This window comes from Saimiri boliviensis, chromosome 11 (genome assembly GCF_048565385.1).
Source record: "Saimiri boliviensis isolate mSaiBol1 chromosome 11, mSaiBol1.pri, whole genome shotgun sequence".
Classification (NCBI taxonomy): domain Eukaryota; kingdom Metazoa; phylum Chordata; class Mammalia; order Primates; family Cebidae; genus Saimiri; species Saimiri boliviensis.
The window spans coordinates 24788254-24813707 of NC_133459.1; the positions used below are offsets into that span (position 1 = coordinate 24788254).

At 53.8% G+C, this 25454-nt stretch overlaps 1 protein-coding gene across 3 annotated transcripts in view; it reads left to right on the forward strand.

Moving 5' to 3' along the window:
• Positions 1-25454, forward strand: part of RPS6KA1 (ribosomal protein S6 kinase A1) — a 48044-nt gene that overhangs the window by 5504 nt on the left and 17086 nt on the right. Inside the window, exons 2-14 of one of the 3 annotated variants that reach the window (XM_039473872.2) lie at positions 2027-2071; positions 11830-11946; positions 12754-12835; positions 17260-17340; positions 17508-17587; positions 18699-18805; positions 19877-19914; positions 20258-20400; positions 20805-20875; positions 21823-21911; positions 22939-23003; positions 23289-23391; positions 24745-24875. In XM_039473872.2, the coding sequence (XP_039329806.1) occupies positions 2027-2071; positions 11830-11946; positions 12754-12835; positions 17260-17340; positions 17508-17587; positions 18699-18805; positions 19877-19914; positions 20258-20400; positions 20805-20875; positions 21823-21911; positions 22939-23003; positions 23289-23391; positions 24745-24875 (1152 nt within the window). The other 2 variants (XM_010345379.3, XM_003934808.4) reach the window with 2 other exon arrangements.

Sequence of the window (25454 nt, forward strand, 5' to 3'; positions counted from 1 at the left end):
TTCATTTGCTTCTTGCAACCACCAATGAGGTACGTTACTTTGATCCTCATTTCACAGATGAGGAAACTGAAGGCCCAAGAAATGAACTAATCTCCTAGGGATCATGCAGGTGGTAGAAGCCAGAATTTGAACCCACAAGATCAGGTAGCAAAACCTACATTGCTAGTTATTGTGCTGAGCAGTTGAAGATGATGACCTTGAATTTTATGCTAAGGAGCTAGGACTTTATTCTACAGGCAGTGGGGCCATGGAAGGGCTTGGGGCCTGGTATATAGAAGATTCTCAGCAAATGTTGCCTGAGTTGAGTGCAGCAGTTGCACTTGATTTTAGGAACGATGAGGGTTTGGAGTGGGGAAGGCTGAGGGGCAGGGAGCTGGTGGTCGGCTGTGATGATCACCTGCGGGAATTATGTCAAGAGTCTAGGTGCAGTGGGGCTCAGTCTGTAAAAGCATCCCTACCCCAGCCCAGGCCCTGGGCCCTGACCAACCCATCCTTTCTCCCCAGGCTGCTGAGAGATGACAGTGTGCGTTTGGATGTGTGTATGGAGGGGCCTGTAGAACATTTGGCCCCTGTGGAAAGATTAGGGGCATTAAAGGGGCTCAGGGGGGCAGGATGTTCTGGGAGTGGCAATGGGGAGCTAGCTGCTCCAGGGGCAGGGAGATTATGTAATGGGTAGAGCACAGCTGTGCCTGCTGCTGCCAAGCAGGGCTGCAGCTGCCCCATGGACCCAGCTCCTGGCTCCAAAGTCCAGACCTGAACTAGAGTGGGCCTTCCTAGCTGTTGGGAACCTCCCGTCGGCCTCACCATACTCTCCCTGTTTCAGGAGGGGTGGGGCGATTTCTTTCAGCTTCCAAATGCCCAGATACGGTAGGTGACTCACCTCACATCACACAGGAAACAGAGGGGCTGGGTTTGATACACCCCAGGGTATTTAATAACCACCTGAGAGTGAAGTCTGGAAGCTGGAAAAGGTGAGACTGCCCAGAGTGGGGCTCTGGGCTGTTTATCAGCTGACATTTTTTGAGCACCTCTGGATGTGGGATCAGATTTCAAATCCCCACTCACCAGCTGTGTGACCATAGGCATCATCACATAACTAGTGAGTGGGGATCCCCTGAGAGCCTCAGTTTCCTCCTCTGCCACATGGGGCTAGGGCCTACTTCCCAGGGCTGTCGTGAGGATTAAGTGGTGCCACAGGTGTGAGGTACTCAGCCCAGTGCCTGCGGTGTGGCAAAGGCTCAGAAGAGAGCAGCTGTTAGCACCACCCCCTCATCTCTGCCCTCCCGCGACTCCCTGTTCATTCAGAAAGGCAGGCCTGTGTGTAAATGGTCCCTGCAGTGTGACAAGTGGTACAATGAAGGCTGAAGTAACGGAGGCAGCAGTCATTCTGCCTGTCCAGGTTAGGGAAGGGGGCCCAGAGTAGGGCAAGACAAGGGTAGCCACCATCTCTGGGCTGCACACTTCCTAGACTCTGTCTCTTTCTACCCTTGCAGCAACTCTGGGAAGTCAGTGTAACTACCCCTATGTTACAGATGGGGAAACTGAGTCCTCTCACAGTTTTTCCTCTCTTTTTACCCTTGCAGCAACTCTGGGAAGTCAGTATAACTATCCCTATGTTACAGATGGGGAAACTGAGTCCTCTCACAGTTGACTAGTTTGCACAAGGTTTGTATCTGGCAGAGCTGGAAGTCACATATGATCGTTTCCTTCTCCCTGGGAGGAGGTGACATTTGAACTAAGTCTTCAAAGACAAAGTGTTTGCCAGGCAGACAGCATGAGGGACAGAATGCTGGCCCCTGATAATGTTCTGCCTGAGTCAGGAGGGGCCGTTGCCAGAATACTTGGTCCCTATGCCCTCACTGTGAAAGTGGAGGTGGAGGGGACCCACCCAGGACTCCTGCCCCTCAGCCATGGCCTCCACGGCTATTGGGAGCAACTAAGTGTGGGGGTACCCCACAGAGTCTGTCTTTCTCCAAAGTGTGTTGAGTTCTGACGGCGTTCCCCCAATCTCCTTTCTCTTTTCCAGAATGGACAGACCACAGGGGAAGAAGCTGAACTTCAGCTGTCCAAGGTGAGGACCAGGGCCAATACCCTGGTGAGGGGCTGTGGAGGGTCCTGTTTGCATGGCCTTGGAGGAAGTTGAGGGCCCCAGCCTCTAGCCCCTTTGCCCAGCTCAGCCGTCCTTCTCAGGGCCCACCAAATCCTTGTAGCAACCCTGGGCATAGAAATCACTTGTTCCAGCTGGACATGGTGGCTCATGCTCGTAATCTCAGCACTTTGGGAGGCCGAGGCAGGCAGATCACGAGGTTAGGAGTTTGAGAACAACCTGGCCAATATAGTGAAACCCCATCTCTAGTCTCTACTAAAAATACAAAAAAAAAAAAAATTAGCCAGGCGTGGTGACAGGTACCTGCAGTCCCAGCTACTTGGGAGGCTGAACCAGGAGAATCGCTTGAACGCAGAAGGTGGAAGTTTCAGTGAACGGAGATCGCACCACTGCACTCCAGCCTGGGTGACAGAAAAAAAAAAAAAAGAAAGAAATCACTTGTTTCAACCTTCCTATTTTATAGGTGAGACGACTGTGGCCCAGAAAGGGTCAGGAGCAGAATCCAGACCAGGGCTCTGGTTCCCTATCACCCAGGCCAGGATGCCCCTGTGGTTTATTTACTCACAGAATTTGGGCTGGCTCTAAGGAGCAATGGGAGGGGCTCAGGCCAGCTGCGCTGCTCCTATTGGTAGAGTTGTACTTGCCAGGTGCCTGGAAGTGAGCATCTGGGCATGTGAGCTGGAAAGGGGGTGCCGGTGGGCTCTCAAGACGCACCAGGCCCATTGTCTGGCCTGTGGCACTCATGCCATTTCTTAGAGCTTCCACTTCCCAGTCTGAGGCTCATTCCCTCACTCCTGCTATCGCTACTTCCCCTGGGCCCCTTCCTGCAGCTGCTTAGCCCCTGTTCCTGGCTTTGTGTGCTGCAAAAAGCACCGGGGACTAGGTGACAGCAGTGTGACCTTGGGGAGGTTCCTTGTACCCTCTGGGCCTTGGCTTTCTCATCTCTATATTGGAAAAGACCACACCCCCTTCACAGAGTGGCTATGGGGTCACAGGAGATGCTGACTGTGGAGTGGCTTTGGAAGCTGCCGAGGCAGGGACAGAGCATGGACTTTGGTGTTAGAGCAAATCTGGGTTCCAGTCCTGGCTCCATTCCCACCATTTAACCAGAAGCTCTTCTCTCTTCTGAGTCTCAGTTTCCTGAGCTGTAAGTTGGGGAAATAGTGCCTGTCTCACAGGAGCAATGTGAAGAATGAGGAGGTAGTAACTGCCTGGCACACAGCAGCTTCAGCACCAGCACCGTGAATGCTGAGGATTGCTCAGCTCAGCTCTCTGCCAGCGGCTCCACCTTCCAGGCCTGGGTTGGCTTGAGCACCAGACCTGCCATAAGCTTGACCTTTGGCATGGATTCAGGATTAGTCCTGATGTTTACCTTGGCTCAGCTTCCTAAGATGAGGTGACTGAGCTGGGAAGGGTAGGGCAAGTGAGAGAAGTGGGCTCCCACCCACTTCTCTGTGGGTTACTGTGGCAACCTTGGACCAGCAGAGGCCAGTAAATAGTGCGGATTGGGCCCTTTGGTTTATCTCAGCCCGTGTCTGGAGAATCTTCTCCCACAGAGTGGCTACCTCTTGTTGCCTAGTGACAAAATGAAGAAGCTGTAAGTTCCGCGTGAAGAAGCAGGGTGTTCAGATCTTGGGGCTGAGGTTCTGGGGGTTGCAGAGGACCTTCAGCATTTAGGGACCTGTGCTGAGTACAGCTTCTCACCTTAAGAACTAGAGGGGCTGATTGGGAAATGGCAGGAGTTTCCCAGGTAGGTAACCTTTTGCTTCCCAGCCTATGACTCTTGCTGTAGAGCAGAAGATCCTGGGATGAGAAGGGAGACAGGGCTGGAGATGGATGGGACAGGGAATCTCGAATGCCACTTAAGGAAGAGAAATAACTTAACCTATGCCTGGCGTCATGCCAGGGGCCTTCCATTTAGTTGTCACTGCATTCTCAGAGGTAAATTGTTACTATTCCCATTTTATAGATGAGAAAGTTGAGGTTGGACATCACATAGCTGGTGGGCAATAAAGTCATGTCTTGTTTGGCTTAAAGTCAAGTCTTGTTTGGCTTCAGGGTCATTTCTCAGTCCAGAGAATCCTGAGTGCTGCAGAGAAGGAACATTGGCTTTCTGTGATCCCAAGGGGTACCAGTCCTGGGCACCTGCTCATCCGTCTGTCACCCCAGCTGCCAGTGTCCCTAATGCCCACTTCTGGGCTTAATACACCAGGGGGCGCTCAATGTGTGGTCTGGACCTCATCACTTTGTGCAGTAGAATGAGCTGGCAATGAGCCACGTTATCCTTAATCAGACATTCGGTGCACCCTGTTGTACATGAGAGGGCCTAAAATGAAGTCAGCATCCCCCACTCTCCAGGAACTCCCAATCTTTGGGCAGAGGGTCGAGACAGGAAAGCCATGTGGTAGGTGCTATGAAGCTGTGGGCACACAGAAACTCTGCTCTGTGCCACGCCCTGTGTTGGGCAGAGACATATACCACCACCGTCCAGGTGCCCATATTTCTCTCTATCGTGCGCATGTTCCCAGGAAACCCAGCTTATGGCATCTGAGTTCAGGGCTGAGTGTGGACCAGAGACTTGGTCATTGCTGTGCATGGCAGAGGAAGAGAGTTGGCGTAGGCTCTAGGGCACAGGCCATGATCCCTGTAGAGCTGGCATTTGGCTGGGCCTCGAAAGGCAGGATTTGGGCAGCTGGAGAAAGAATTGGGCCTTCCAGGTGGAAAAGGGGCAGGGAAGGGAGTCGGGGATGCTGAGTTCAGAATCCTGCACGCGTTTTTTGTTTGCCTTGTAACCTTGGGTAAGTCACTTGCCCTGCTGAGACTCAGGTTCTTTCCTGAAAAATTAAAGGAGAATAACACCTACTTCTCAGGGCCACCTGGAAAAGAGAATGTGGTGTATATAAATTAAAGTATCTAACAGGGCTTGTGGCACAATATTGCTGTTTAATGCTTGCTTATTTTATTCGTTTCAGGCAGAAAGCAGGATTTGGGATTTGGGTTTTAGGAGCAATAGTGTGGACAGCCATCCAGGATGAGAACTCTCTGGATCCCCTCAGCACCTAGGTGCATCTGGTACCCTCAGACACACCAGGGCTCCATTTGCCCTCCCTCCCTTCCTGGGAGTGGACTGGGCATCCCAGGCCCCCTCCCCCAGCTATCTCCGGAGCTGGACCCCTTTGCAGGGCCTGCAGGTCTATTTTGAGAGCCGAGCATCTCCCCTCCCCTCCTCTCTTCCTGTTTATGAAACCCTGATCCCTCCCGGATCCCTCATGCTCCCCTGGCCAGAGCTTAGGCAGGATGTGACTGTGGACTTCAGGGAGCCTCGGGCAGCCTCAGGTGTTGGAAGGAACTTCCCTTGGCCTGGCCAGAGAAGCCTAGCCACCCTCCTAGTACCTGGGGCCCTGTGGCTGGGCTCTGTCCCTTCAGCCTGTCCAGGGGAGACCCCACAGCAGTAAGACTAAGTAAACCTGGGAGAAGTTCTGTTTCAAACATCCCCTTATCTCTGTGGCCATTTTGCTTCTAGAAACAGTCTGAGAGTGGAGCATATTGTTCTAATGTTCATTTTACAGAGGAGGAAACTGAGGTTCAGACAGGGAAAGAGATTTGCACTGAGCACTCAGCTAGTGAGTGGCCAGTTCTTCTGACTTCCCACCCTATCCTCCTGGCCTTAAGCCCTTTGCTCACACAGGTCTTTTTCTACATGGAGTGTCTTTTTTCCTCCTTTCTGCCTGGCCAACACCTGTTCATCCTCAGGACCCAGGTGGGCTGCCCCTCTCTGGAAGGTCTTTCCTTAACTCACCCACTGGCAGATAGTCACCACCTCTGGGCACCCACAACACCTTGATTATGGATGTCTCAGGATAGTTGTGGTTTTTTGGGTTGGTTTTGTTTTGAGAAAGGGCCTCCCTCTGTTGCCTGGGCTGGACTGCAGTAGTGCAACCACAGCTCACTGTAGCCCTGACCTCCTAGGCTCAAGTGATCCTCCTGCCTTAGCTACCAGAGTAGCTGGGACTACAGGCGCACGCCACCATGCCCAGGAGTTCAGCACCAGCCTGGGCAATACCGGGAGACCCAGCCTCTACAAAATTTTTTTAAAAAAATTAGCTAGGTGCGGTGGCACATACTTGTCCTCCCAGCTTACTCCAGAGGTTGAGGTGGGAGGATCACTTGAGCCCAAGAGGCTGCAGTGAACCATGATTGTACCACTGCAGTCCAGCCTGGGTGACAGAGACTGTCTTTTTTTTTTTTTTTTTTTTTTTTTGAGACGGAGTTTCGCTCTTGCCACCCAGGCTGGAGTGCAATGGCGCAATCTCGGCTCACTGCAACCTCCGCCTCCTGGGTTCGGGCAATTCTCTTGCCTCAGCCTCCTGAGTAGCTGGGATTACAGGCAAGCACCACCGTGCCCAGCTAATTTTTTGTAGTTTTAGTAGAGACGGGGTTTCACCATGTTGACCAGGATGGTCTCGATCTCTCGACCTCGTGATCCACCCGCCTCAGCCTCCCAAAGTGCTGGGATTATAGGCGTGAGCCACCGCGCCTGGTGGTGACTGTCTTAAAAAAATAAAACTAGCGGGGCGCGGTGGCTCAAGCCTGTAATCCCAGCACTTTGGGAGGCCGAGGCGGGTGGATCACAAGGTCGAGAGATCGAGACCATCCTGGTCGACATGGTGAAACTCCGTCTCTACTAAAAATACAAAAAAATTAGCTGGGCGTGGTGGCACGTGCCTGTAATCCCAGCTACTCAGGAGGCTGAGGCAGGAGAATTGCCCGAACCCAGGAGGCGGAGGTTGCGGTGAGCCGAGATCAGGCCATTGCACTCCAGCCTGGGTAACAAGAGCGAAACTCCGTCTCAAAAAAAATAAAATAAAATAAAATAAAATAAATAAAAATACCAGGCACAGTGGCTCATGTCTATAATCCCAGCACTTTGGGAGGCAAGGTGGGTGGTTCACCTGAGCTCAGGAGTTCAAGACCACCCTGGGCAACATGGTGAAACCTTGTCTCTGTTAAAATACAGAAAAATTAGCCAGGTATTGTGGAGTGCACCTGTAGTCTCAGCTACTCTGGAGGCTGAGGCACAAGAATCACTTGAGCCTGGGATGAAGAGGCTACAGTAAGCTGAGATCGCGCCACTTTACTCCAGCCTGGGTGACAAGAGTGAAACTCCCTCTCAAAAAAACAAAAACAAAAACAAAGGCTGTGTGCAGTAACTGCTCGATCAGTAGGAGGCACACTTGCTAGCATCTCTCCATGTCAGTCCTGACCTAGTATGGGAGGCCGGCTCCCCCTCAAGGCTGCCAGGGAGCTGTGGACCCCTCCTCACCTGCCTGGAGGCATGCTGGGAGATGCATTGAGGACATCTGTCCCACCTGAGGGAGGGCCCTGCAAATGCTGCCAGCTGGGGAAGGGGCTGTTGGTGTCCTTTAGGGCCAGGATTAGCAGGTGGGCTTGGCTATACAGCTGGCAGGGTGAGGACCCTGGAGACCAAGGATCTGGCTGGGGGGCTCTGAGCTTCTCTTCTAGCTGCCCTGTAGGAGGAAGTAAATAAAGAGGAAGTTCCTATGGGGGGGATGGGGCAGGGACCAAGGGATGTGGGCTGGTGGCTGTCCTCCCCCCTCCCGCCACCAGAGGCCTCATGGCCCACATAGCCTTCAGCAAAGGCAGTTCTGAGACCAGTTCCTTCCTGTTGCCCCTTCTGGTACCCTGCTGGCCACAGAGGCTAGTGTGCACCGGGCCTCTGGTATATCTCCGCCTGTGACTGGAGAATCTCCTTCCACAAAGTAGCTACCTCTCTACCTTCTTTCTTTGCATCTGAGGGACCAGGGGTTGGTAGGGACGGTGAACGTTGGGGCTCCGAGGGCTGCCCCAGCCTCCAAACTCATCAGAGGAAGCTGGAGAGCAATGAGAGGCTTGGCCTGAGGGAGGCGTCTTTCACAATCTCCCAGCAGCATCCACCCGCAAAGACTCTGCAAGGACAGGGAAGGGGAAGTCTGTGGGGGCGTGGGGGCGTGTATTTCTGCATAGGGTTGTCTGTGGACAGGGTTTCCGATCATCAGCTTGAGTATGTGTTTGTGTGCATGTCAGTTCCTGTGCTGTACTGGTGTGAGTGATGAAGTGAGGCCGCATGGAAAGGGGCTGGGCCTGGTCAACCCCTGCCCCATAGCTGCTTCCTGCTCCTCTCAGACCTCTGAGAGGTTCTTGGTTGGGCTTTCTGCCCACCTTGCCTATCCTGGGGCTTTGTACTGGCAGACTTCTTCAGGGCAGCTGAGCAGGGCAGGACCGGGTACATCGGTGCCTGCTTTCTCAGCTGCCATTCTGGGCGGACCTAGCCAGGGAAGGATGCTATGGGGGATGTAGTATCTAAGCTCTGGGCTGGACAGTCAGACAGTAGCCTTTGCTGACTTTTGCCCCTCGTTCTCTCAGGCCCCCCTCCCCCACATGGATGTTTGCGGGTGCTGAGATGCTCACTGTGTCACTGCCTTATCACCTTGTGACTTCTGTCTCTGCTCTCGTCTCTCCTCCTTAGAGTCAGAGGACATAGGGAGGAGCATGCCCCTGGGCCTGCCCTGGGCTCATGGGCTTGGGGTCTGCAGTGTCCTCTCCTCTGCAGAGGAGCCTGACCTATCTTCTGTCCCTCCTCCCTGCAGAGGGAAGTGAGAAGGAGGGGGGCCAGGGACCCTGCCTTCTGGGCCAGGAAGGCTGAAAAAAAAAGCAGAAGTAAGAGGAGTAACGGGGCCCTCTGGCCACTGGCTTGAGCCCTACCATGCAGACCCCGGCAGATTTCCCCAGGGTTGAGAGAGACTTGGTTCCCTGTCCCAGAAAGGTGAGCAGAAGAGTGGCCTGTCTCCAGCAGTGTCTGTCACTGTGACTCTGGGCAAGGAATGGGTTTGGGGGCGGCTCTGTTCCCTGGGGTTTCCGGGTGGTTTCCTGCCTCGGTCCCCAGGGAGTGTTCTCAGTCAGAGGCAGGCAGATGAGGCGGGGCTGAGATCTCAGGGTGGGGTGTGCAGGTATTGCTGTGTGGCCTTGGCCCCTTTCAGTCCTTCTCTGAGCCAGGCTTTCTGCCTGTCTCGCCAGGAGGTTACACTCAGGGATCTGATTTGACTGCTGCTTTCTGGTTTTTTTGTGGGGTTGTTCCACCCACTCCTTCTTCTGAGAGGGTTAGGTATCTTCCCCTGAGATAAGATTGTGTCTCCGGGGGCCAGGACCTAGAGTGGGAGGTCCCAGATGGACCCTAGTGCTGAAGGAGGAGGGGGTTTGGGCAGACGTGATGGCAGGATGTGGCTCTGGGTGACTTACCTGCCCACCCTTTCCTGGCACTTGACGCCTGCTGACCCCATGCCGGGCAGAAGCAGGGGAGGTGCTGGGGTCCAAGCTGGCTCTGCCACTGTTTGCTTTGAGCCTCGGTGAGTCACTGTCTTCTGGGCCTCAGTTTCCTGTTCCTGGAATGAGAATAACGGTTTTTAGGATATGATCAGAGTTAAAGATAGCAGATTGCACTCAGGAGATAGTCCTCTCAGCCACTGTCTGGACCCACTCAGGTCCTGGCGTAGGACGAAAATCCTAGGGAAACGGACGACCTCAGAGGTGGGTCTCCAAGAAATATCAGACTGCTCTCTTGAGTTTGCAGACTGTGTCCCTTCCTCTCTTTCCCCACCCCAAGTACAGCAACAAGAACCCACAGTTCCACGCTTAACCCCTTCCTGGGGATCCCTGCCCTGCTGCCTGCCTGTGTGTCTGCCAGGTGTCAGACCTATCTGCCCTAGGTGTCTGCCAGTCTACTTGGGCCTCACTGACTCTGGCTGTTTCTCTTTGCTGCCTACCCGTGTCTGTTGTTGGGTTCCAATCTCTGTCTCCACTTGATAAGTACCTGCCTTCACCTGTTGGGCACATGTCACATGTTAGGTGCCTGTTGTTCATGTCCCCTTCTGTCTCTGCCTGTTGGGTTTATGTCCCCTTCTGTCATTGCCTGTTGGGTTTGTGTCCCCTTCTGTCTCTGTCTGTTGGGTTCAGGTCACCATCTGTCTCTGTGCTGTTGGATACATGTCCCCTTCTGTCTTTGCCTGTTGGGTACATGTCCCCGTCTGTCTCTGGCTGTTGGGTACATGTCCCTTTCTGTTTCTGCCTGTTGGGTTTGTGTCCCTATCAGCCTACACACATTGAGGATGAGCTTCTGTCCACCTCTGTCTGTTAGATACGAGTCCCTTCCTGCTGCTTCTTGTTGGGTACATGTCTCCATCTGTTTTCTATTGGATATGAATTTCTCCTGCTGCTGCCTGTTGGATAGGTATCCTTATCCATCCCTGCCTGTTGGGTATGTGTTCTCTCCTGCCCCTGACTATTAGATGCCATTCTTATCTGTTTCCACCTCTTGGGTGCCTGCTTCTGCCTGCTGGGTGTCTCTCTTTGTCTGCCTCCACATATCAGGCACCTGTCTTTGCCTGTTGGGTACCTGTCTGCAGTTGGGTATCTGTCTGCTCAGCAGCTGCATTGGCAGGGGGCTTTCCCTTTGTAGGCCCCTGCAAAGGGAGGATGGGGGAATGGCCAGAGGGCAGCCCTGAGGCACTGGGGAGCGGGGAGAGAGGAAGGGAACGGGGTGAGGGTGTAGGCCTGGAGCTGGGAAACCACAGACCCTGAGTGATTGGCTGCCCTGGGCCGGGCCCAGCCCCCGCCCTTACCCTACACATCCGCCTTGGTCCCGGCCACCTCCGCGGCAGCCCCGGACGCTGCCTGCTCCTGCCATGGTGCCGTGGCCCTGCTGGGCGGATGGAGCAGGATCCCAAGCCGCCCCGTCTGCGGCTCTGGGCCCTGCTCCCCTGGCTGCCCAGGAAGCACCGGCCCAGGATCAGCCAGACCTCTCTGCCTGTCCCTGTCCCTGGCTCTGGCTCCCAGCAGGACTTGGTGAGTGTGCCCGGATGTCTGGTCCTGGCCTGGCTGTGTCCCTCGCAGCAGGTGCCTGGGAAGCTAGCTTAGTGCAAGTTGGCTTTGGTCTGTCCTGGCCCTGCCAGGGGTGACTGGACCCTGCCCAGACTTGCTTCCTGGGGAGGTTAGGAGGCACTTGAGGGCTTCAAGGCAATACCAGCAGATTGGAGGGAGAGTAGAGTCCTGGAACGGTGAGGCTCTGGCAAGGCGCTTCCAGTAGGTTTGTAGGAGGGAAGTTTGGGAAGATGAGCCATGGAGTCTCTGGCCTTAACTCTGACCTGCTCCAGGCCAGCACTAACCAAGTCAATGGGGGAGTTTGGGTGACTCTTGAGTCCTTGTGCACCTCAGCCCCGTCCTACTGACCAGAGGGATCCCTCATCCCATCCTGACCAGGAACGAAGGCCCAGCTCTACCTCCCCATATGAGAACAAACCTACTTCCTATTGTGGCAAAACTAAAACAGCAGCGGGAGGGAAGCCCCATGGGCAGACCTGGGACAGGTCTCCGGGTCTCAGCCAGAGTCGGGTTGGCTTAGCCTGGCCATGCCTGGGCATCCCTTTGGGCCTAACCAGGCCAGAGCATCAGGAGCAATAGGAGCGGTGCCTCTTCTGGTTTGACCTCGCCAACCTTTGAGGCCCTTTTGAAATTGATGTCCCTGGAGGCTAGCCCTTCAGGGAAGTCGTCTGTTGGGCCTTTAGGTCCCATCTGCTGTGGTCTGGTGGGAAGGGACTTGGGCAGGGGGGATATGCCTCCTGCTGCCCAGATGGGGCCCACTGTTCCCACCAGCTCTATCCTTCCATCAGGATGAGGGCGTCCTCAAGGAGATCTCCATCACGCACCACGTCAAGGCTGGCTCTGAGAAGGCTGATCCATCCCATTTCGAGCTCCTCAAGGTTCTGGGCCAGGGATCCTTTGGCAAAGTGAGTCATGAGCCCACGGCTGTGAAGGCAACATTGGTCATGTTGGAGGTGGGGGTCAAGGGTCACCTAGGGACCCAAAGGATCAGAGGTCACCTTGGTACCCAGGGAGAGCAAAAAGGTCAGCTTGGGGCTCAGAGAAGATATAGGTCATTGGCCAGGCGTGGTGGCTCATGCCTGTAGTCCCAGCACTTTGGGAGGCTGAGGTGGGTGAATCACGAGGTCAGGAGATCAAGACCATCCTGGCCAACATGGTGAAACCCTGTCTCTACTAAAATACAAAAAATTAGCTGGGTGTGGTGGTAGGCATCTGTAGTCCCAGCTACTTGGGAGGCTAAGGCAGGGGAATCGCTTGAACCCAGGAGGTGGAGGTTGCAGTGAGCTGAGATTGCGCCACTGCACTCCAGCCTGGTGACAGAACAAGATTCTGTCTTAAAAAAGTAAAGAAAAAAAGGCTAGATGTGGTGGCTCATGCCTGTAATCACAGCAATTTGGGAGGCTGAGGCGGGCAGATCACCTGAGGTCAGGAGTTCGAGACCAGCCTGACCAACATGGAGAAACCCTGTCTCTACTAAACATGTAAAATTAGCTGGGCGTGATGGCGCATGCCTGTAATCCCAGCTACTTGGGAGGCTGAGGCGGGAGAATCGCTTGAACCTGTGGTGAGCTGAGACCACGCCATTGCACTCTAGCCTGGGCAACAAGAGCGAAACTCCATCTCAAAAAAAAAAAAAAAAAAAAAGGTCAGCCTGGGCTCAGCCCTCTCCCATCTCCCATCTTATCCCCCTGCTTCCTGCTCTGCCTTCCCAGGTCTTCTTGGTGCGGAAGGTCACCCGGCCTGACAGTGGGCACCTGTATGCCATGAAGGTGCTGAAGAAGGCGACACTGAAAGGTGGGTAGGGACACCTCCCTGTACAGAACCCAGACTGGGCTGAGGGAGGCAGCCGACACTTCAGGGACCTTGGGTCTGGCAAGGAAGACAGCTCTGTCTTCAGAGCACCTAGTTCAAAAGCAGAGAAACAGGCCTATGTCTCAGCCATCCCTCCCCACCCAATCCCCTTCCCCTAAGCCAAGTGCCAATGACTGTGGCTGTGAAGGTCTGGAAGGTAGTAATAGGGTAAATGCACAGCCGAGTGTGGTGGCTTACGCCTGTAATCCCAGCACTTTGGGTGGCTGAGGCAGGGGAATCGCTTGAATCTGGGAGGCGGAGATTGCAGTGAGCTGAGATCTCACCACTGCACTCCAGCGATTCTGGGTGACAGAGGGAGAATGTCACCCAATCGCTCTGGGTGACAGAGTGAGACTCTGTCGGAAAAAAAAAAAAAAAATTTGGGTAAATGCAATGTATTTTTCAGGGAAGGGACCCTCAGATAACAAGCTGGTCAGGCAGAGGCATTCTGACTGTTGGCAGGGTTGCTTCACGATGCTAGAAGAGCGAGGGAGACCTCTGTGGCCTCTAACTCATGGGCCTGAGAGAAGGGCGTGAGTAAAGAGGCAGGGAGCCCAGGGAGGCAGCTGGGCAAGGCAAGAGAGGGTGAGTCCAAGCAGGACCACAGTGCTGGATAGCAGAGAGGTTCAGAAGGGAACCCGAGCCAAGGTTAGAGTTCTGGGGATTCACAAAGGGTGTGAGGATGGTTGGTAGTGGGCTTTGGGTTGGACACTGACCACCTGGCCTGGGAACCAGTGTGACCAACAACCCGGTGAAGTCAGAGCCAACTGCCCTTCCTCAACCATCTGCCAAGTCTCCTTTAAATAATAAAAGTCAAGGCCAGGTGCAGTGGCTTACACCTGTAATCCCAGCACTTTGCAAAGCCAAGGTGGGCAGATCATGAGGTCCGGAGATCAAGACCATCCTGGTCAACATGGTGAAACCCCGTCTCTACCAAAATACAAAAAAATTAGCCAGGCGTGGTGGGGCATGCCTGTAATCCCAGCTACTTGGGAGGCTGAGGCTGGGGACTTGCTTGAACCTGGGAGGTGGAGGTTGCAGTGAGCTGGGATTATGCCACTGCACTCCAGCCTGGCAACAGAGACTCTATTTCAAAAAAAAAAAAAAAGCTGGGCATGATGGCATGCACCTGTAATCCCAGTCAGAGCCAAGTCCTGGCTGGGGAGGTAGTGGGGGCAGTAGGAGGTGTCAGCTTTAAGGGTGTTACGGCTGGCTTGGTATCCTAAGGCCAGCCTGGTGGGGGTGGGAGTCATCTCCCAGGAGGTATGGTGAGAGCTTCAGAGGGAGGAGAAAGATGAAAAGCCTCGGTCCCTGCTGTGAAGGGCTCACAGGTTGGGCAGGAGAGGCTAAGCCCTGACGGTGTGGTGCAGCCAGTGCTGTGACTGGTATGCAAGGATATCGACGGGCTGAGGAGCTAGGAGTGGTGGGGCAGCCTCGCAGAGGGTGGGCCCAGAGGCCAAGTGGACACCTAAGGAGCAGTAAGCCTCAAAGGATGAGTGGACTTCTCCAGACCAAAAATGGTCGAGGAAGGGGAGCCTGGGAAGGAGAAGCTTTTGCCTGAGCTGAAGTGTGGAAGTGGTTTGAAAAGGTAAGGTAGGCTGGGCATGGTGGCTCACAACTGTAATCCTAGCACTTTGGGAGGCTGAGGTGGGTGGATCACTTGAGGTCAGAAGTTTGAGAACAGCCTGGCAAACATGACAAAACCCTGTCTCTACTAAAATACAAAAATTAGGTGGGTGTGCTGGGGCACACCTGTAGTCCCAGCTACTCAGGAGGCTAAGGCACAAGAATCACTTGAACCTGGGAGGTGGAGGTTGCAGCGGGCCGAGATCGTGCCATTACACTTCAGCCTGGGTGACAGCAAGATTCCATCTAGAAAAAAAAAAAGAAAATGTAAGGCGACTAAAATAGTGAACTCTGGTGTGGTCCTTGTCATATCTAGTGAGGAAAATACAAAAAATAGAGGAAGGGGCCTCTAAAGTGAAAAGTGCTCTGAGGGAGCCAGCTCCTGCAGCCCTGGTGCTCACATGGAAGGTGTGTTGGAAGGCAGCTGCAGCTTCTCCTTGTAGCAAGGCCCAAGGATTGTGTCTGGTACAAGACTCTGGAAAGACATGCAGGAGGAGCACATTGGCCAGGTCTCCTAAGATAAGCAGCTGTGAGCATCAATTCTGGATTGGCAGTGACCGATGAATAGAATTCATACTAGATGGGTGAACTAGTGGAATCTTTGGGACCATGAGGCTCTGGAGGAAACTGCCAATCCAGTACATGGACCAAAACAAGCCTTTAGTTTTGCACTGTGAGTTGCTCAGAAATTCTGTCTGGTCTTAGTAAGCACTCCCTAGCCTCCCATATCTCTTTTTAATAAAAGTCAAGGCCAGGGTGATAGCTCATGGCTGTAATCCCAGCACTTAGGGAGGCCAAGGTGGGCAGATAATTTGAGATCAGGAGTTCAAGACCAGCCTGGCCAACATGGTGAAACCCTGTCTCTACTACAAACACAAAGATTAGCCAGTGTGGTGGTTCGCGCCTGTAGCCCCAGATATTTGGGAGGCTGAGGCACAAGAATCGCTTGAAACCAGGAGGCAGAGGTTGCAGTGAGCCAAGATTGTGCCACTGCACTCCAGCATGGGTTACAGTGAGACCTTGTTTCAAAAAAAGAAAGTCAGGGGGCACATGAGAGGTCTCAGTCAAAGGATAATTAACGTATCATCATTGTGGTAAACTTAGTTGAAACACAGTGCCCAAAATGAACCTAGGCAGCCAAGTCCAAAAGCCTGTTCCCCCCGCCCCAAGATGGAGTCTTGCTCTATTGCCCAGGCTGGAGTTCAGTGGTGCGATCTTGGCTCACTGCAACCTCCGCCCTCCAGGTTCAAGCGATTCTCCCGCCTTAGCCACCTGAGTAGCTGGGATTACAGGCACACGCCACCACGCCTGGCTAATTTTTGTATTTTTAATAGGGAGAAGGTTTCACCGTGTTGGCCAGGCTGGTCCCAAACTCCTGACCTCAAGTGATCCACGCGCCTCAGCTTCCCACAGTGCTGGGATTACAGGCATGAGTCACTGCACCCAGCCCAAAAGCCCGTTCTAATCAGACTAGTGAAATCAGTAAAACATGATGCTTGGTGGGCTTCAATAAATTTAGAAGGCAACCTGAAAAAGAGAAAAGTGCTCCCAAGGAGAAGCATAAACACTGTTAAGAAACCAGAAGACCCTAACTCAGCTTGGGAAATTAAGGAGTGCTTCCTGGAGAAGATGAGGCCTGATCTGAGTCAAGGAACCTGCTAAGAGTCAGAACTGCCCAACAACTTTTTTTTTTTTTTGAGACGGAGTCTCACTGTCACCAAGGCTGGAGTGCAGTAGCACAACCTCAGCTCACTGCAACCTCCACCTCCTGGGTTCAAGCGATTCTCCTGCCTCAGCCTCCCCAGTAGCTGGGACTACAGGCACGTACCACCACACCTGGCTAATTTTTTATTTTTAGTAGAGACATGGTTTCACAATGTTGACCAGGCTGGTCTTGAACTCCTGACCTCATGTGATCCGCCCGCCTCAGCCTCCCAAAGTGTTCAGATTATAGACATGAGCCACCTTGCCTGACCACACAACTTTTTTTTTTTTTTTTTTTGAGACGGAGTTTCGCTCTTGTTACCCAGGCTGGAGTGCAATGGCGCGATCTCGGCTCACCGCAACCTCCGCCTCCTGGGTTCAGGCAATTCTCCTGCCTCAGCCTCCTGAGTAGCTGGGATTACAGGCACATGCCACCATGCCCAGCTAATTTTTTGTATTGTTAGTAGAGACGGGGTTTCACCATGTTGACCAGGATGGTCTCGATCTCTTGACCTTGTGATCCACCCGCCTCGGCCTCCCAAAGTGCTGGGATTACAGGCTTGAGCCACCGCGCCCGGCCGACACACAACTTTTATTCTTTAAAACAAACAAACAAATAAACAAAAGGGATATGAAGGGTGCCCACCCAGACCCAAACCTATGCATGGTTCAGGATTTTAGGCCCAGGGAATCTGCCTCTCTAGTTCCCCAGATAGCTGTTCTTACCAGCCCCCAGACTAGAATTTGGGAATTTTTATGCCACATGGAGAGCGGGGCTGGTGACGACATGCCAGGAGGAGGTGCAGAGGCAAAGTCTGAGGCACAGCTGTGGTCACTGCTGTGAGGGGTGGGGGCGAGGAGCCTTCCTGGCTCCTGGGAAGGAAGGAAGAAACCTGAGGATTGAGTGTTTCTGAGTGAAGGGGCCTTAGGAGCTCAGATGTGGAGAAACAAGTGGAAAAGAGAGCCCTTAGCAGGGGTTTGGGAGTGGCTGTGTTGAGTGTCTGGCCTCCTGGTGACTTCCTTTCCTGTCTGTCCAGTACGTGACCGCGTTCGAACCAAGATGGAGAGAGACATCCTGGCAGATGTAAACCACCCATTTGTGGTGAAGCTGCACTATGGTAAAGCTGCATGCCCTATCTGAGCTCCCACCCCGCTCATCCTTCACCCTTGCCTGTGGGTGTGTACCCTGTCCCACCCCCTGCCTGGCAGGCCAAGGGAGCCGGGCCTGGAGGAGCAGGTCACAAGGTCCCACTGACTCTACCATTGCCTTTTTCCCTCTCCCCAGCCTTCCAGACCGAGGGCAAGCTCTATCTCATTCTGGACTTCTTGCGTGGTGGGGACCTCTTCACACGGCTCTCAAAAGAGGTGAGCTGACATCTACTGCCAAAGAGCCCCAGGACAGAGCTGGGGAACGACAAGGCCCATCCAGGCCCCTGTACAGAATGTGTTCAATATGGCCTGAACCTGGAACCACCCAGGCCTGCCTAGCAGCCCCTGGCCCAGGAAATACCACTCACCCTGGGATGGAGGCCATACGCTGGGAGGGCCTCTGAGAGTTTCTCCCAACAAAACACCGGGGAGCTAAGGGTTCCTCTCACCTAAGCACCTGCATTCTTCCAGGGCTGCTCCGGACAGAGCTGTGAAGATTGAGGAAAAGCCCAAAGTCACCCAGAGAGCCAGAGACTTTAGCAGTCATGTCCCACATGTCATCCAAAAGGATTTTGAACCAATATACAATTCAGACTTTAAAGACAACCCAACTTAAAAAAAATTTTTTTAATTGTTATTTTAATGTGTGAATAGGTAATCTATTTATGTGATTCAAAAAAAAAAAAATATTCATGAAGAAGTCTTCCTCCCACCCCAGGCCCCTCTATCCTCATCCATAGGTAAACGTTTTTATTAGTTTCTTTCTTTTTTTTTTTAGACAGGGTTTCTCCATGTTGGTCAGGCTGGTCTCGAACTCCTGACCTCAGGTGATCCGCCCACCTTGGCCTCCAAAGTGCTGGGATTACAGGCGTGAGCCACTGTGCTGAGCCTTTTATTGGTTTCTTGTTTAACTTTCTCATGTTTCTTTTGCAAACAGATCTGATATATGTTCTGAATTGCTACCCCCACTTTCTTATGTAAAAAGTACTATTCTTTATACACTGTTCTATACCTTGCTTTTTTTCAAGATAGTATATCTTGGAGCTCTCTCCATATGAGGACATGGAGAAACTCCTTGTTCTAGTTAATGGCTGCAAAGCACTCCATTATGCAGGGGAGACAGCTTATTCCAGCCTTTCCAGCCCTTTCTATTTCTGAACAATGCCACAATGAGTGACTTGCATCTTAGTCATTTCATACTTCAAATCCTCTGTATGACAAGAAGGCTAAATGGCCTGGGTCAGGACCAGAAAGCTGTTGACTGCCCAGTGCCCCAGCTCTTAAGGAAGAGGAGGTCCCTGCTGAAGCCCCCTCCTGTCTGTTGCAGGTGATGTTCACGGAAGAGGATGTGAAGTTTTACCTGGCCGAGCTGGCTCTGGGCCTGGACCACCTGCACAGCCTTGGTATCATTTACAGAGACCTCAAGCCTGAGAAGTGAGTGAAGCCTCCAGCCCCACCCAGCCTCCCTAGGGGAGGCTTCTTCTAAAACAGGGCCACCCTGAGGTGGGTGGGCATGGCTTTCTCCAGGAACGTCCCCCTCTCTTGGGCAATCTGAGGAATGGGTGAGTGGGGCGAGTGGTAGTGGCAGCTGCCCAGTCACTAATGCTACCATTACCAAGGGCCAGGTACATTCCAAGCAGGTATGTTCCCCACCTTTTTTGCTAATCTAGTGTGACATCTGAGATGCTGCTACCTTTAAAGGTCTTTCCTTGATATAGCCCTCTAGAATTTTCCCTAATAGCTAACTACCCTTGGCCAGGTGCGGTAGTTCATGCCTGTAATCCCAGCACTTTGGGAGGCCAAGGCAGGCAGATCAGCTGAGGTCAGGAGTTCGAGACCAGCCTGACCAACATGGAGAAACCCTGTCTCTACAAAAAATATAACATTAGCCAGGCGTGGTGACACACGCCTATAATCCCAGCTATGCGGGAGGCTGAGGCAGGAGAATCGCTTGAACCTGGGAGGCGGAGGTTGTGGTGAGCTGAGTTCGTGCCATTGCACTCCAGCCTGGGCAACAAGAGTGAAACTCTGTCTCAAAAAAAAAAAAAAGATATATATATATATATATATATATATATATATATATATATATATACCATTAAATGATAACTAAGGAGCCAGGGGCAGGGGGCAGGTGGTGAGTTGGAATAAGATCTGGCTTTAGTGTTAGGCAGCCCTGTATTCAAATCCTGTCTACCCCTACTAGCTAGACGTACTAGCTCGATGACTGTAGGGCTATTTAACTGCCCTGAGCCTTAGTTTTCTCATTCACAAAATGGAGCCCTAATAGTACCTACCTCACACAGTTTCAAGAATTAGCAAAAAACGATAGGCAACATACCGGCATGACACTGCCATCACCCTGCAACACCCACCCGGTCATCAGAGAGAACTGGGCGGAGCACCTCCTCTGGGCTGAGCCCAGCTCCCACAGCCCTGTGGTGACACCACCACCCACACGGTGGCCACAGCCGAGGGGCCCTGACCCCCATTCCTCTATTACAGCATCCTTCTGGATGAGGAGGGCCACATCAAACTCACTGGTGAGTGGAGGGCGCCTGCCCTCTTGGGCCCCAGGGGAGGGCAGAACAAGGTCCTGACAGGTCTCGGCTGAGTGCTGGGTGCTTATTCTTCCTGAGAGGCTGTGCCAGTTACTTGGAAGTGGTCAGAAATCCAGGCCTCAGACTTGGAACACCATCGGTTGGAATCTCAGCCCCTCATTGTGTCACATTGGGGAAGTCACCTGACCTCTCAGGGCCTTAGCTTTCTCCTGAGCGTCATGGGGGTTATGCCTTCCAGGCTCTGGGCACAGGGGTTGGGTGTGCAATGGGTGGCAGCAAGGAAGGCAGGGATCCTGAGATGTGTCCTCCTGCCCTCCTGCTGTAGACTTTGGCCTGAGCAAGGAGGCCATTGACCACGAGAAGAAGGCCTACTCCTTCTGCGGGACAGTGGAGTACATGGCCCCCGAGGTCGTCAACCGCCAGGGCCATTCCCACAGTGCGGATTGGTGGTCCTATGGGGTATTGATGGTGAGTGCCCAGACAGGGACAGAGGATCCCACCCAAGCCTCTGGCCTCAGTCTCCCCGTCTGTACAGTGAGGGGGTCGATCATCTCCAGGGCTCTCCCCGTCTCCTCTCACAGCCATGCTGGCCTCACCCTACACGGAACTGCAGTTTTCTTCCTTGGAAGGATCCCAGGCTTGACCCCATCTGGGATATGCCTATCTCAGTGCTGGGCTTCTCCCCAGCCTTGTGCCCCCACTGCTGCACCTACCTGGTGGTCTGGTTGTCGAGGCAAGAGGCACAGACATAATTCTTGCTCCAGGTGGACTTGGATGATCCTGGGACTAGGGCAGAGGGGCCTAGATGGGAGGAGGTGAGAGGTGTGGGGGAGTCAGGGATCAGCGCCTGAATAGACCCTTGTCCTCTGCAGTTTGAGATGCTGACGGGCTCCCTGCCCTTCCAGGGGAAGGACCGGAAGGAGACCATGACGTTGATTCTGAAGTAAGCCCCAGCCCTGCCCTGATACCAATGGACTCTCCTGGGCTGGGCACGGTGCCTCACGCCTATAATCCCAGCACTTTGGGAGGCCAAGGCGGGTGGATCACGAGGTCAAGAAATCGAGGCCATCCTGGTCAACATGGTGAAACCCCGTCTCTACTAAAAACACAAAAATTAGCTGGGCATGGTGGCACGCGCCTGAGGTCCCAGCTACTCGGGAGGCTGAGCCAAGAGAATTGCTTGAACCCAGGAAGTGGAGGTTTCAGTGAGCCGAGATTGCGCCATTGCACTCCAGCCTGGGTAATGAGTGAAACTCCGTCTCGAAAAAAAAAAAACAATGGACTCTCCCAAGTCCCAGGCCCCAGGCCCAGTGGGGGTCAAAATATTACCCTGTCCCTGCCTCAGATTCCCTCACTAATGAGACACTCCTCTGGGTTAAACATTATACCTTCCAGCCTGGGCGCGGTGGCTCACACCTGTAATCCCAGCACTTTGGGAGGCTGAGGCGGGCGGATCACAAGGTTAGGAGTTCAAGACCAGCCTGGCCAACATGGTGAAACCCCGTCTCTACTAAAAATACAAAAATTAGCTGGGCATTACAGGTGGCACATGCCTGTAATCCCAGCTACTCATGAGGCTGAGGCAGGAGAGTTGCTTGAACTGGAACCCGGGAGGTGGAGGTTGCAGTGAGCCGAGATTGTGCCACTCGTACTCCAGCCTGGGCTGCAGAGTGAGACTCCGTCTCCAAAAACAAAAAACAAAAGATTATAACTTTCAGAGCCCCTCTTTCCTCCATGGGGGCCTGTGGGTGGGCTCCCTGAATTCTGTGGGAAGTAAATTAGTGGATGGCTTGTCTAGACTGAGCTGGGAACTGGGCCTGGACAGGGCTGGGGGAAGATGGGGCCTCTGGGGCGGGGCTCAGCCCTGATGAGTCCCGGGGGCTGTTTCAGGGCGAAGTTAGGCATGCCCCAGTTTCTGAGCACTGAAGCCCAGAGCCTCCTGCGGGCCCTATTCAAGCGGAATCCTGCCAACCGGCTCGGTAAGTAGCCCCAGCTTAGGGGAGGGGATGTGGCGGTGGGGAGCTGGGTACAGCTGCAGCCTAGGCCACGGGGCCACATCTGGGCTGAAAGGGGCCGTTGTCCTTTGTGTGGGCAGACAATGCCGCGGGCCACCCTGCCTTCTGGCTCCATGTGTGGTGTTGTGGAGCGGGGGGTTGACCTGTGTGTAGGGGGAAGGCAGGAACTGAGTCATCCCTACTCCCTCTGGGGACAAGGACAGAGGCCCCCACACAGCTTCTCCGCCAAGGCTGCTGGCACAAGAGGAAGAGCATGAGCTCAGGAATCAGAAGGCGCAGGTCCCAATCCCGCCTCTGTGTCAGGTCCCCACTGCCTGGCACGAAGCAGTCCCTCCGTAAATATTTGTTAAACAAATGAGGCCGTTTATGAACTAAGTGACCCCGGGCAGGTGACTTCACCTGTCTGCGCCCCAGGTTCCTCATCTCAGTGGGAGATGATGATCCCAAGCTTGCTTCAGGGCTCTGTTGATTACATGAGGTTGCGTGAGCACGCCTGGCGTGTAGTAGGTGTTCAGTATATGTTGGCTTCCCTGGCTCCTGGGTTCATCTGGTTCGTGACCAGCTATGTAAGGTCCAGTCCAGGCCCCTGGGGTCGAATGGAGTGATAGCCTGTCCCATGGTTGAAAAGGTCAATGGGATAAGACGAACAGAGATGGGGCCTGCATTGGAATGAGGTAGGGCTCTCTGTAGGTCTCAGAACAAGCTCAGCTTCTGTCCTGATGGTGTGGACTTGGAGAAGTTGCCTAAACTCTCTGGGCCTTCCTTCTCCCATTAATACACTGGAGCTTCTTCATTGGAAGCTCCAGAAAGTGGAAAATGCTGAGTGGGTGCCAGGCCTTAGGGTGACGGCTGGGCAGATTTTGGCAGGGTAAGCCCATTTTCCCCTCTGCTCCAGCAGCTGGTCCCAGAGCTCTGTGAGGCTCTCGGTAGGCAGGGTGGTATCTGGGAGTTGCACCATCCAGGGACAGACCCTTCATTTGGGCTCTTTCAGGCTCCGGCCCTGATGGGGCAGAGGAAATCAAGCGGCATGCCTTCTACTCTACCATTGACTGGAATGTGAGTGTGTCCACCCATGCCAAGGCTCTGGCCAGGCCTCCAGCCATCTTGGCCACAGGAAGGGTGGTGGGAGGGAAGCTTCTGCTAGCGAGGGTCCCAGACGCAGGAGCAGAGGGTAACAGCATCCCCTTGAAGACAAGGCTGGCCTCCTGAGGGCAAGTAATCATGCCCTTGTCTGCTGGGCAACATGGCCTGTGTTCCAGGCCCAGCACCTCCTCCTCCCTGGGACTCCCGGTGGGCTGTTGGGGATGCTATGGTGACCAGAGTGCCCACCCCACTGTGCAGAAGCTGTACCGTCGTGAGATCAAGCCACCTTTCAAGCCAGCAGTGGCTCAGCCTGATGACACCTTCTACTTTGACACTGAGTTCACGTCCCGCACACCCAAGGGTGCGTCCCTTATTTGTTTTGTCTGTCTTGAGCTGGTACAAGAGGGAAGCTGGGAGTCGGTGGCAGCTTGAGGGGCAGAGATAGTCAGGGACAGTGACAGGCCGAGGTGTGTGGGTGGGCAGGCGGGTGAGTTTCTGGCTCCGTGGGACTCTGACTTTGTCCTTGTCTCACTCTGACCCTCTCACTCTGGAGCTCTGTGGATCTCTTTGTGTCTGGTGAGAGAGTGGGAGTGGGGTGGGTGTGGGTGGTGAAGGCCACAGTAGAAAAGTCAGGACCTCTGCCCCGGGCACCTTCCAGCCCACGGGGAAGACCAAACACACAGGCTTACCATCACGTCAGGGATAAAGAATCTGACTCAGCCACACTGTGTGGTGGAAACAGTCTGGCTGAGCAGAGGTGACAGTGCCCATAGGTCAGGGACAGGCATGGGAATCAGCTTTGGCTGCTCCGACTGCTGGGCCTCAGTGTACTTATCTGGAACAAGGGCGCAGCCACAAACCCATGCATTCCCTGGGGTTGCTGCAAGATGCCAGTGAGGGAGCTTCTGGGAAGGAGCCTGGTAAATCGTAACTTTCTGGCCAGATATTGCCAGTGGGTGGTGGGTAGAGTGTTAGTTTTGGGAGGCCTCCTATCAGGGCATGTTTTAGGAGAGGGAGTGCTTTTCTCACCGCAGCTTGCACACCTCTGATGACAGGGAGCTCAGCACTTCTCCACATAGTCCACTGGGCAGCGTGACAGGTGCAGCTCCATGGGGGTCAGGGGCCGGAGGAGCATCAGCCAAGCCTTCTCAAAGGAGGAGCGTGTGAGCTGTCTTGAAGGATAGGCAAGGAGTGGATTAGTTAAAGGGAACAATGTGTGCAAGGGCTCAGAGACCCCTTTAAGGATCTGGGAAGTTCAACGTGGCTCACCTGTGGCATGGAGAGAGCGATGAGCATCACAAGGCTCTCAATTACCAGACTCAGGAGTGGGCTTACTCCCAAAAGCAGACAGGAACCTTTGAAAGGTGCAGGTAGGGGGGCAGATTTGTGCTTGGAACCTTCCCTCTGGCTGCTGTGCAGAGGTAGACCTGAAGGGGCTGACATAAGACAGGGAAGCTGGGGAGGAATATCCAGAAAGGGGTGAACTGTCGGCCGGTGGAGGTGGGAGTCTTTTATGTTCCTCATGGGTCAGGACTGGACTGGTCTAAACACATATGAGCAGTTAGGCTAATGCCTGGGACGGATGGGCCCCTTGCAGGCTCCCACCATGGCCAGCTGCCGAGGCAGGTCTGGAGGCCCTGTGCTCCACCTTTGCTGGGCTGGCTCAGGGGGGAGGGTACCTCCTCAGGCTCACATTCCCCTCCCGTCCCTACAGATTCCCCAGGCATCCCGCCTAGCGCTGGGGCCCATCAGCTGTTCCGGGGCTTCAGCTTCGTGGCCACTGGCTTGATGGAAGATGACGGCAAGCCTCGCGCCCCGCAGGCACCCCTGCACTCAGTGGTACAGGTGAGGGGGGTCGGGGCTGCTGAGCCGTTGTCCTTTTCTAGCTCCACAGCAGAAGGGCTGAGAATACAGGCTCTGAGTTAGACAGAACCAGGTTCATACCCTCATGCCACTGTGGGACCTGTAGGGCATCCAACATAAAACAGGGACAGTGAGGCCCACCTCACATGGTGGCCCTGATAATTGGATAATGATGTGGGTATACATTTCCCAGCACAAGGCCAGGGTCTGGGTATATGCCAGGGGGTTCCCAGGGTGGTGGTGCAGAGTGACTGTCATGTCTCTGGCAGGAGGGGAGCGAAGGACTTTTCTCTTCACACTTGTTCCCCATTTGTACACTGTCACTGCTTCATGAAAGTTTCGGGTTGAGAGGCAAGGATATAGATTCCAGAGCTCATTGCATGGGATCTAGATTCACAAGATAATGAACTTTGGTTTTTTGTTTGTTTGGTTTTTTTAAGAGACATAGTCTTGCTCTGTTGCCCAGGCTGGAGTGCAGTGGCACAAATTCAGCTCACTGCAACCTCCACCTCAGCTTCAAGGGATTCTCCTGCCTCAGCCTCCTGAGTAGCTGGGACTACA